At 33.9% G+C, this 12,797-nt stretch overlaps 1 protein-coding gene across 1 annotated transcript in view; it reads left to right on the top strand.

The window, feature by feature from the left end:
- The window catches only part of BRCA1 (BRCA1 DNA repair associated), a 101,408-nt gene that overhangs the window by 75,849 nt on the left and 12,762 nt on the right, over nt 1–12,797 (top strand). Inside the window, exons 10-13 of the mRNA XM_029283784.1 lie at nt 3,902–4,061; nt 6,569–6,714; nt 8,169–8,256; nt 9,733–9,810. Of these exons, the coding sequence (XP_029139617.1) occupies nt 3,902–4,061; nt 6,569–6,714; nt 8,169–8,256; nt 9,733–9,810 (472 nt within the window). The remainder of the gene's footprint in view (nt 1–3,901; nt 4,062–6,568; nt 6,715–8,168; nt 8,257–9,732; nt 9,811–12,797) is intronic.

Here is a 12,797-nt window from a genome sequence, read left to right as displayed (position 1 = left end):
AAAACTCTTTTGAAACCACAAGCAATATTACAGACATTTGATGAAAAACAAGAAAATCCTTGATCTGAATTGCTTCTCTGTTGAATGGTATATAAACCATTTAGAGATTTCTTGTACCCAACATTTTTAGAGTCTATCATCATTTAAATTCAGAAAATTGCCTTTATCATTTTATGAGACATATATGATGCTGATTTTAAAACTAGATGAAGTTCTAAATTCTATGCAAGTTAATAATTTGGATATTAAACTATTAATTGCTTTGTTGGTTAGTAATTGCAGAGAGTGTTATAATACATAATTTCATTTCAGTCAATTGATTAAAAGTAGATAAGCATCAGATAATTTTTACTTATTAATTGTATTCTGGATATGGCTCAGAATAAATTGGATTATGATCTATTAATATCTTTGAATGCTAAAAAGCTTTTGACAAGATTCAGATTAATTTTCTACAGCAAATAGTTGTAGGTATGAATTTTTACCTTGTACAATGATGTGCAATTTATTATTTTCAATCAATGGCAAAATTAATAACAGATTGAATTGACTCAGGATGAATTGAATTGAATTGAATTGACTCAGATTGAATTGAATTGACTCAGGATGAATTGAATTACAATATGGCATCTCAGGTTGTCTACCGTTTCTACTACTTTTTACTCAATTCTGGAACTAGTATGTGAGAATAACCCTGAGAGACAAGGGAAAAAATGCTTCCAAGGAAATGATCAAGCAAGAAGTGGGGAGCTCTCAGTGGCTTATTGGTTAGTAGAAGAAATTTAGGAAGAATTTCTCCTAATTGATCAGCTGGTTAAAACTGGCATCAGAAGGCTTGTACTTTTAGACTTGCATGATTTTGCTACTATAAATGTACAATAAAGTAGAATTAGCTCATCTAGTCATATTTATTGTCTGGTTTACATGAGAAGGCGGGTGGAAGCCATATGCTAGCAGATTCTAATTATTTTTATTTGCTGATGTTATTTGGCAATATTAGGTCATTCTTATACCTCATTACCTAACTTGATATAGGTGGTTGAAAAATTTGGAAAATACTCAGGTTATAAGATTAAGTGAGAAAAGAATAATTAATTTACTTCCTGTGGGATTCTTTTAAAATCTTAACAGTTATTTGGATCAACATACAGCAAAAAGGGTCTTTTTATGTTCTGGTTTGTAAGCAGGTATTTGGGCTCTGTTGAGGTGTAGATTGGATTTTGATGCTGAATCTGATGAAGGCTTAAATTTATGGAGAAATTTATTTTAAAAATAGGTGGTAAGTATATATTCCAAGTAAATAGGGGAAAGTATGAACAAGGAGAAATAGTTACTTTAAATCTATTATTTTGTAATGATTATTTTAAGGAATTTCATGACTTCAGCTAGAATTTTCTTTGTCTAATAAACAACAGTGCAATATAGTAAAGCATGTTTTGATTGCTCAGTATGGACATTTATTTGCCTCAAAGACTAAAATGCTATCATTTCCATTGGAGTCTGCACCTGAAATATAATGCATTTTATATCAATATAATAAATTTTAAATTATATTTTAAATTACTAAGATTTATGACTTACAAAGAAGCAAGATAGTTAGGATATTGAGGCTTTTGAAGTCAGTGTTAGTCCAATTCATGACATACTATGGACAGTGAAGAAAAGAAAAAAATGGATCATTGAGCAAATCAACCCTGAGATCTCACTTGAGGTACAAATTACCAGGCTCAAACAATCCTACTTTGGACATACTATGCAAAGACCCAGCTCTCTGGGAAAGATTCTGGTACAGGAAAAGGTGGATAGAATGACAAAAACAGGAGATAATAGCAAGGTCAGTAGATTCAGTTACAGTGGCGATGGGTCTGCTGTTGGAAGACCATTACTGAACAGGTAGTCCTTGACTTACAACCACAATTGAGCGCCAAATTTCTGTTACTAAGTGAGACATTTGTTAAGTGAATCACTGCAGTTGTTAAGTTAGTAACCCAGTTATTAAGTGAATCTGGCTTCTTCATTGACTTTGCTATCAGAAGGTCGCAAAGTGTGATCACTTGACCCCAGGACTTTACAACCATCATAAATATGAGTCAGTTACCCAAGCAGCCTAATTTTGATCATATGACCATGGGGGGTTTGCAATGGTTGCAAATATGAAAAATAGTCATGTCACTTTTTTCAGTCCTATTATAATTTCAAATGGTCACTAAATGAACTATTGTAAGCCAAGGACTACATGTATTATTGTTTTGGATTTTACTATCCAACTATCTTTCTGCTGTGGATTACAGTTGTACTAAGATATAAATTAGATGCAGATAGAAAATTCTGGAAGTTTTTTGGAAATGAAAAAAACCCGATCAGTACGAGTAAAAAGACCTCCTATCTATATGAAAGATTAACTATTCAGGACTCAATAGACAAAGAACTTCCTGATTCTGAGAACGATGCTGGAAATGAAGAAGAGGGGAAACTTCAAAACAACTAATGTCAATACTGTCTGCCTGCAAGAAACACATATACAACAAAACCCACAACCCACAACCTTCCCCTCAAAAAAAACATGCAGGCACTTAGCAAGAAAATAACTTCAAATATCTCTTTAAAAAATCACTTCAAACATCCCTAAAAAAGTCACAGCAACAAACACACCAGAGATAAACAGACAAGCACCCCAGACTTCACACACACCCCCAAAAGAAGGCGAGTGTTGGTAATAGGAGATTCTATCCTCAAAGGAACGGAATCATCCATCTGCAGACTGGACATACATTCCAGTGAGGTACTGTATGTTGTCTCCCTGGAGCAAAAATCAAAGATGTGGCTGAGAACCTAATCAAAATAATTAGGCCTATAGATTACTACCCCTTCCTCCTCCTCCATATTGGGACGAATGGCACAACAAGCAACCTGAGTACAATAGTGAGAGACTACATACAACTAGGCAATAAAGTTAAGCTAGGAGCACAAGTAGTGTTCTCATCAGTACTCCCAATGAAAGGCCAACACCCATTGAGGGAAAGAAGAATTCTATAAAGAAACTATTGGCTAAAGAGTTGGTGTCTCCAAAAAAACTTTGGTTTCCTGGATCATGGACTTCATTTCCTTTGCAAAGGACTCTTGGCAAGGGATGGGCTGCACCTCATGGAAAAATGCACTCGGAAAAAAACTGGCCCAACTCATCAGGAGGGCTTTAAACTAAAATTGAGGGGGGAAGGTGACCAATCTTCAGAATCTCTACAACCCAAAACCAATCATAAATCCCAAGAAAACAAAACAATGAGGTGGGCAGAGATGAGAAAAAAGAAAAACTCAAACAACATTCAGAAGATGTAGGAAAGGAAAGCACAGAAAAGCACAAAAGTCTTAAATATTTATATACAAATGCTCAAAGCTTGGGGAACAAACAGAACCCAAAACCAGACTATGACTCAAAGGCAACTAAATGAACAAATACCATTTGCATCACACAGATGATACTTAAACACTAAAGATTATGACCCAACAACAACAACCAGCCAATCAAATAGCCTGAAACCAAACCATAACTCAGAAACATCTGGACAAATAACACCCACACCAATTTACATCACACAAAAGGTATTTAAAGGCCAGTGCTCTGACAGACAAGCACAATTCAAAGTGTACTGAAGATGTCCCCCTAAATGGAGACGAAATGTTTGCAGCCAAATCGCAAAGCTCAGAGATCAAACCAACAGCCCAATAAAATACTATATAAGTGTCATGCAGACCTCTCAGGAAAAGCACCATAATTAATAAGTTTTCTTTCTCACTTCTCCATGTGAAATTCTCTGTGTCTCACTTCTGAATGTTTTATTCTCTGTTCATTGATGAAAAGTTATCTGAGGCAAGCCTGTGTTTTGTTCTTTTCTGTTTGTAGCAAAGGGATGCTATGCAAAACAACTTAAAGAAACTGCAGCAGAAGATGGCTATCATTGAAGCTGTCCTCAAACAGGGAAGCCAGAATGTTGGCCCTGAAGGATGGTCACTGGAAGGAGAGGAAACTGATTTCAAAAGAGACAAGACAGAAACAAGAAAGAGTGAGTTGGCAGTGCTCTGAAACTGCCTTTTTTTAAAAAATAATAATAAAATCCTGAGAGTTTAGAAAATTTTTCCTAATTATAAAACATTAACAAAATATTCATTTTAAATGGAATATCCTGTTATGAATGTATGTATAAAATGCATAGATTATTGAATGAATGCATTTCATACATAAATCCTCTGGTTTTTATCAGAGAAATATTAAATCGCTAATTTGCTGGGTTTAGTATACACAGTGTAGGAATCAAGCATCCACTAGGAATTGACTCAAAGCTGAGAGGAACAATCCATTGTTAAGTGCTTTCTATTAATTTCCTTCTGGTAGTTTTATCTGTACTGTTTCATTCTAAACACATGCCTTCTGTGTGGTATAGTACCATGGTATAATTGCCACTGATGAATTATAGAGTTAATTTTGTTTTGTTACTAATGGAGTTTATGAATATTAACTCTGAATTCTGTTGCCATGGCAGTAGTTTTGAAATGGATTTCTATTGCATTGTGATGGTGTATTAACTAGTTGAGGAAAATAAACTAGTTTGGTCTTAGGGAAGCTACTCCAAGAAATGAACTTGTTCCAGGATTTTTCTTTGCAATTCTCTTGAACTGTGCTTCTACATAAAGAAGATTAGTTTAATTATATCATCAGAAAAGCCAATTATATTTCATGGCACAACAAAATATACAATAGTGAGATCTCAGAGGCTTATATCTTTTTGACATTTTATTGAAGTAGAAGAACTGTAGGTAATAGACATAATTAAGAGCCTTCTAAAGAAGGATGGTTCAGGTAAATAGAGCACAAATCTCTGCCAGTTTCAAGGCACTCCTAGGATGCTGCAATGAGAACCAGAATTAAAATATCAACGGGAACAATAAAGTTGCTTCCAGGGGCTAGAAAAAAACCATTCTAAATAGACAAGGTGGATCAGAATTATTAGGACAGCTGAATTCTTTCAAAAGATTCTGTTCAATAGATTGCCACATTGTGCTGGAATCCTTGTAAATCTCTAGGATGAGAACGTTCTGGTAAAAAGCAGAATAGCCATAGCTGTGAAGTATTTAGAGATACTATATTTTGCCTTGGGAATGATACAAATTTGAATGTAATCTCAATCTCAAGTAAAAATAGAGTTAGTAATCCCTATTCTCAGTCACTCTCAGACAGCAATTCCATGGCATGGCTATCTAGATTAAATTAATTTAAGCTTGTGCAAGACTGGTTTTGTTTTGTATTAAATAATATTTTGAGATCAGGGTCATTGATGTCTCCACTATCTATTAATCCTCCCACTTACCCAATTAAGTATGTAATATAATGGACATCAAATTTCTCATGAGTCAGTTTCTAATTCTCTGGAGATCAAAGGAAAGCCCAAACATTTTACTGTAGTCCGGAGAAATAAATCAGCAATTATTTTATTTAAATAGTAATAATATTTAATTTGGAGAAAAAGGAAACCAATATTTCTGATTTTTATAAGATATTAAGCAAAGTGCAAGTGGAAATGTTTGCATTTCTTAGCTGTAATGGCTAAGTTGGGGGAAAATTAATTAGGAGTGTGTACTGGAATGCTGTTTGTTCTTGAATAGGCTATGTATTTCACAATTCTCTCTATATATACTTTAAGAACAGAAATATATTACTTATCATAAATTTTGTGGTCTTTTCTTATATTCTATTTATATACAAGTCCATGTATTACTATACTACCTCCTATATAGTGATCTGAAATATTTTTTTCTGGGTTTGAAGAATTATATCCAGAAAGAATCTTATTTGTTGTGAGAAAAATACATTAATTAAAAACAATATAAAAATACCTTAATTTTGCTGGAACAATCTTAAAGATGCTTGTTTTTGTAGGATCTCCAAATCCAATGAAAGCCAGTTCCTTCAGTTGCTGTAAATAACAGAACTGAAATATGAAATTAGTGAAATCAGTTAATTAGTTTCCTTTGTATCCTGAAACAAATTAATGCAGCCCTTGTTTGGTCTTTCATATCATAATAAAATATTATGGGTCATCTCATAAAAGTTTTAACAGATTATATTTTTGATAGCTTGATTACAAATTACAGCTTGTTCTCTTGGCTAGTTTAAAAAGTTTTTTGCTTCTTTTTAATTACTTTTTGGAAAGAGGAAATATATTAAGGCTGTTCAGAAGTAGGATAAACAAGAAGCACAAGGATTATTGCCTCAGGTCTTTAAGTTTTTTCCATGTTTTATCTTCTATTTTATCATTCATCCTGCCATGTGTATCACTTGACATTTTCTACTTTTAAAATGTGATTGAGAATTAGAAGTATAATTTGAATATTATGTAGGTCATATATTTAGCTGCATGCCCAATAGACAATTAAAAGATACAGGCACCTCTAAGAAGGAAGATTTTATATTTAATATATTTTTGTTAAAAAAAGTAATTTTAAAATAATTATTGTTAAATATAAAAGATGCCATTAATTATATAAACAAGATTTTTTTTCTTTTCTTTTCTAGAAATGCACACTGTATTGGAAAAACCAGTCTCTCCTTTGGCACATACCACCTGCTGTAGCACAAAGCAAAGGAATAGAAAGAGTCTACTTTGGACTGGAGGCCAAAAAATGTCTCTGGTGGCATCTGGGCTAAACCAGAGTGAATTGGTAAGCATGCTGTGATATGCTTGTAGATTTTTCACAGCAACAGATATAAACTTCTCTGAGCTTTAAGATTTTACGGGAGGCATTCTTTTAAAGATAAACCTGCTTTCATAGCTACTTTATTAAAAGTATAAAGCAATAAAACAATAAAAGCAGAGATCATACATATCCAAAATATTCAAGTGTTTAAACATATAAAACTCTATACGGATTACATGCCCATCCCAACAATGAGATTTTCAGCAATAGTTTGAGTATCAACCATAAAGTATTTGAAGGGATGCATTTTGAAAGGGCAAGTGCTGCAACAAAGAAGAGACATGCAGTGTAATCTGAATGGAACTGAACAAGTAGAAAGTTAATTGAAAGAAAACATTCTTCTAGCCCAGTGGTTCTCAACCTTTTTAATGCCGCGACCCCAACCGGTCGTAAGTCGAGGACTAAACCGGTCGTAAGTCGAGGACTACCCAACCGGTCGTAAGTCGAGGAATTTCCCTGCCCGGGAGCGCCGTGCATGCGTGGTTCCGCCCCCTGCGCCGGCCGAGGTGTAGCTGGCAAGCGGCAGAGACGGAGCAGGCCGACCACCAGCTGGCCCAGCCAAAGGGAGGTAAGGCACCCGCCGGAAAAGGGAAAAATGGCGGCAAAAAATATGGCGGACAGCCTTGCTTGGCGACCCCCATGAAATGGTCAATCGACCCCAAATGGGGTCCCGACCCACAGGTTGAGAACCACTGTTCTAGCCAATAGGACAACCAATTGAACTGGCTTAATTTGTCTTACCTATCACCAAACTAAGTCACTCACTGGAAGTGCTCCTAGACTTGGCCTTGACTTATATTCCAGTAGCAGCTGTGACTCACTTGTGTCCAGTTAGGCTCATCTACTAGTTGGACCTGTTTCTAAAATCCGTAGTAGGTGGCTATGTAAATATCTTAATTATCCTTGGATAATTATTTCTCCTATGATGGCGCAGTGGTTAGAATGCAGTACTGTGGGCTAACACCACTGCTCACTCCAGGAGTTCAATTCTGAATGGCACAAGATTGACTCAGCTTTCCATCCTTCCACGATCGGTAAAATGAGGACCCAGATTTTTTGGCGTAATATGCTGACTCTGTAAACCGCTTAGGGCTGTAAAGCACTGTGAAGCATATATAAGTCTAAGTGCTATTGCTATATGAATGTACTTATTGGCTCCGTGCTGATGGCATTCTGTTGCTATGTGATGGTCTGTCAAACTACTCATTTCCTAATTCTTTGAACCATCTTAATTTTGGATCTTATTTTTTCTATTATGTTTTTATAGTTCATAATCATGTTATCTGAGTAGGATAGTTAATTTATGGAAAAAGTGAGATATACATTTTTCTAATAAATGAAAAATTCCATTGAGGCCAGCAATCTCTGATGTACTGATAAAACCAATTATTTCTAATTCAGTTTTTCTTTTCTTCTAGCAACTAGTACGTAAATTTGCCAAGAAAACAGAGAGCACTTGGTCTAATAAAATTACTGAAGAAACAACCCATGTAATAATGAAAGCAGGTAAGTTAGAAATACAGAAATGAACTTCCTATTTGTTTTGTTTTCATAATTGATTAGGTAGGTAAGTATGCCTTTAGGACTATGAGATCTGAATTTAATATTAATATGCAATAGCTAGTCTTGCCTATTTTAGATTTTTCATGAGGTTCTGCCAAATTTTATTTTACATGGTAGCTCATTCATGTTCAGAGGTGTTCTTTCTAGTTGTTAAATATTGGATATAGTGATTAATACAAAATTTTTATTATATCATGTATTGCTAATATTCTTCCCAGAAGCATCTGGCTAGCTGTTTTCTGACAAAAAATATTGGTCAAGATATCTCTTAATAATTGTAATTTTGTGTAATGGTCTTGGAAGTCCTGAATGAAAATCCATACATTTCCTGTTACGTTTTGGTTCCATTTCCTGTTTTACACTTGTATGCAAAACTATAATTTTTCTTTTTGTGTCCTAGCATTGTAACAGCAGAACACAATAAAATGTGATTCAATGTTTGAATTTGTATCTAGAATACAAATAAAGGCTACAAATCAGCTAGAAAAGTTAACCTTTGGGTAAACAACTGCTACCTATTATTCAGGGTACTGTGTCAGCTTCCTTTGAACTCATACAGTATTTAAATTGGGTGTATCACAATTGAGAGTTAGTGCAGTTTTGGTCAGCCTGATGTTTTCCACAAATATTCTTCTAGCTCCTATATAAGTTGGGAATTCTGGGATTTACAATCCAATAAATATTAAAGTGAGGAAAAATATAGTATTCCTAAAAAAATCTATTTCTTTCCCACTTTTGAATATCAGTACCTATATTGCAAACAGTACCTATTTTTTCAGCCTCTAAAGCTACATGAAAGATGAAAATGTCAAAAAGGGGGGGGGGAACCTAAATCGTATATGATTTTTGTAATATTACTCCAAGAACCAATAAGATCATATGCTAACATAGAAGTCTTGTAAGTTGTTTTTCTCTTACTTCATTTGTAGAGTTTGTAATCTGTGGCTGCTATTTAGCAATTTTGCAAACTTGGGGCACCAAAAGAGCCACTGATCTTTGTTTGAATGACTACTTACCTGCCTCTGCACTATCGCTACAGCTGACTGTAATACAGTCTTCTGTTTTTTATCTATAGTTAAGAAGACTCCATTCTATCCATTTGCATAAAGGAGACTGAGCTTTTTTGTAGTCTGTATTTTAAGATATAATTTGCAATCTTGTTTTATATTGTTTCAAACTGTTATATTGGCCAGACTATGAAAAATATCATTTTAAAAGGAAGTATGTAATTGTTTAAATTAAATCAGTAAAGCTCCAGTCTCTGTAACTCAACAAGCTGCTTTTGAAATGACATATTTTTGAAAGCAGTTTCTGACATTGTGTGAAGACCTGCTCTAAAGGAAACATTTAAAAATAGTGAATAGTCTTTATTCTTTTAATATTGAACATTAAGTGATTTTTTTTCTTTTTAATCTTTAGATGAGGATCTGGTCTGTGAGAGAACTCTGAAATACTTTATAGGTATTGCTGCACAAAAATGGGTATTGAGCTACCAGTGTAAGTGTGAATATTCAATAAAAAAAATCTCCTCCCTCTCTCCATGCACACTCCCTTTCTGGTGCTCTGTGTATGTCAGTTTAGTGTTCAGGCATAGGTGTTATGTTGTTTTTCAGGTGTGGCTCTCTATAATAAAGACAGAATCCCGGTGTTTGCCTTAATAAGTTCTATGCATTTATTCAGCTTAAAGACAGGTCCCTCAAAGCAAGAGAGAACATTGAACAGAAGATGGGGCACACATTTATATATTTTCTTTGCTACCATTTTGTCACACAGGAGAGCTGGCACATAGTAAATAAAATAAAGAAGTACAGAATAGTCAACCTCCTCCCTTGGTGGCATTCCAAGGACATTGGGTGGTACCTCAGAGACAATGGGTGTTTTCTGGGGACTTTCCATGACTTTAAAGGCCTGCTGAGGTAACTGGGTTAATTGCACATATGTTCCATCAAAGCTATCATTAGATTCCTGATCAATATAGACTCTTATTTGTAAAAGTTCATATCATTAACATACATTAAATTATTGTAAGTTAGCTGTGCAATTATATCTGACATTTTGCCTTTAGCTAAACAAGAAACATTTCATCAAAATTCATCCAATAAAGCAATATTAAATAATATAGGAAAATAGAGGCAGTAAAACCATATTGGACAGTTCCATAAATCCACAGAGCGTCAACTAGTAGTCAAAAGAAAATGTTGTCTTTAGTAAATGTCAAACAGTATAAAAAGAGATATTCACATTTTCTTTTCTTCTTTTTTAAATATATTTTATTGGTTTTTTAATTTTAACAAAAAGTACTTGGGTCACACCGTGGTGTTTGGGTAAACAAACATTCCAAAGTAAAAAACATACATAAACAGCTCAACTTAATACATTCACTATCATCTCTCTATTTCCCTCAAATAACATAATAGATTTAATATATTCCATTTCTAGCTTAAATTTCTATTACTACTAAACCTGTTTTTATCAATTTACAATTACCATAGTCAAATATTGTTTTACATCAACAGATTATCACTTCAAGTATCTCTTCCAGATATATTCAAGCTCTTAATCTCTCTCATCCCTATTTTTTTCACCAATCTCATTTATTTCTTCTTCCAATAATAACTAACTTAGTTAAAAAACAATGTTAAATCTTAATTCATTTCAATTCATTAAACAAACTTCAAATTCCATCCAATTAATTATCATATCTTATCAAATCATATTATTATACACAAAAATCACCTAATTAATTTAAGCACTTCAAAGTTCCAATCTAAAAACTCAACATTTTTTCAATTCCAGTACATGATTTCCCTCAGAATCAATCTGTTATTCCAAAAAATATATTCTTAGTCTCTTTAAACTTATATATATCTATATATAATTATATATTTTTTTATCCTTAATGTAATCCATAAAGCCAAGTTTCTTTTTTCACTCCAATTTTAACTTTCATATTTCTATACCAGATAAATTTCCATAAAGCAAAAAGATCATCTAACTAATTTAAACACACATGTATATAATTGTATTTTTCTTACTTCTAACTTTAGATCATTATCCTTAAAACAATCCATAAAACCAGCATTGCCTTTTAATCCATTAAACAGTTTTACATTTCTTTTTCAGTCTAATTCTGGGGTTTTTTCTATGCCACACAGGCTTCCATAGAAGCGCTTCTCTTTCAGCCAGTAGATCCATTTTTGTTGCTTGTAGTAGTCTTTGAGAAAATATAAATCCCTTCCTCTGCAATAAACATCTTTTTCTCTTCTTGTAGCGTCGTTGCCTTGTAGTTTGAAATCTTAGTCTTTGTTTCTTCTGATTCTCTAAGTTGCAGAAGAGAGGGTTGTCAGGTGAAATAAGTTCCTCTTCTATCTCTGCAGATTCCTCTTCTGGTATATTTTGATTTATACCATATTCAGATGTAGCCTGGACATCCATTTGAACAAATGTAGTAGAATCTCTAGGTCTTAATTCTAAAGTACAGTTTTTAATTGTAGCACGTATTTCTGCAGTGGCCTCATAGATCTTTTCCAATATGAGTGCACAATTCAATTGTAGCTGAGGTTCCTCCATTTTAATACCAATGCTTAAAAGAAGGTCTCTTTTTCTTTTTTGTGGAGGCTATATTTAATGCAAACAACATCCACCCCCACTGCTTCTACAGCTGTACAGCTTATCTTTCCCTCAAAAGTATTTTGAGGTTCAATGTTCCATCTTTAAGAAAATAACCAGAAGTTGCAGTATTACACTTTTGCCACTAGATGCCCTCAGTGAGTTCACAAAGGTCTTTTCCAGAAATCAATTCCTTTTTTCTATCTTTTAAAGTATGATGTATGAGAAAAGAAATAATACAGTTCTTGAAAAGAGAGTAGAAAACCTTTTCTGTCTTTTTTCCTTTTTTATATCCAAAGAAAAAGATATACATAAAAGTAAAATATAGCCTTTTTCTATATTTATAAAACGCCTTTCTTCCCCAAAAAAGTAGAAGCTGCCTTTCCAAGCCAGGGAAATAATTCCAAAAGCTCTTACAGGTACCAAAAAAAAAGTAGAAAAGAGAGAGTTGCAAAGAAAGTTCTCACCCGGGTTCACCACGGGGGCACTCACAGCTTAGATGTTCTTTGACTTACGGTCTGAAGTGGCAGGGCGATTCACATTTTCTATCTTGACTGACACCAAGGATAGTTCAAGACTGTTTTTTTCTTGAGCAAAACCAGATAAGATGCTTGTAGATTTTCAAAGTATATGCCACTACCATTCTTTGCATGACAGCGTGAAACACACAAATTTTATACAGAATCTTGCATGAGCTTTGAAGATCATGTATGAATTATGAGCAAATAATCTATGGAATTGTTAGAGCAAACATAGTTTAGTTTAGTTTAGTTTGTATACATCCGATCTTTCAAATCCTTTTAGCTAAGCTAAGCAAAAATTAAGGAGCTCTGATACTAGATTTTCCAAAGTTTTATCTAGGGTCATGCTAACTA

The sequence above is a fragment of the Protobothrops mucrosquamatus genome, unplaced genomic scaffold (assembly GCF_001527695.2).
Source record: "Protobothrops mucrosquamatus isolate PMUCROS unplaced genomic scaffold, P.Mucros_1.0 scaffold227, whole genome shotgun sequence".
NCBI lineage: Eukaryota > Metazoa > Chordata > Lepidosauria > Squamata > Viperidae > Protobothrops > Protobothrops mucrosquamatus.
Note: the sequence above shows the minus strand (reverse complement) of the source record. Positions and strands in the feature narration are given on the sequence as shown.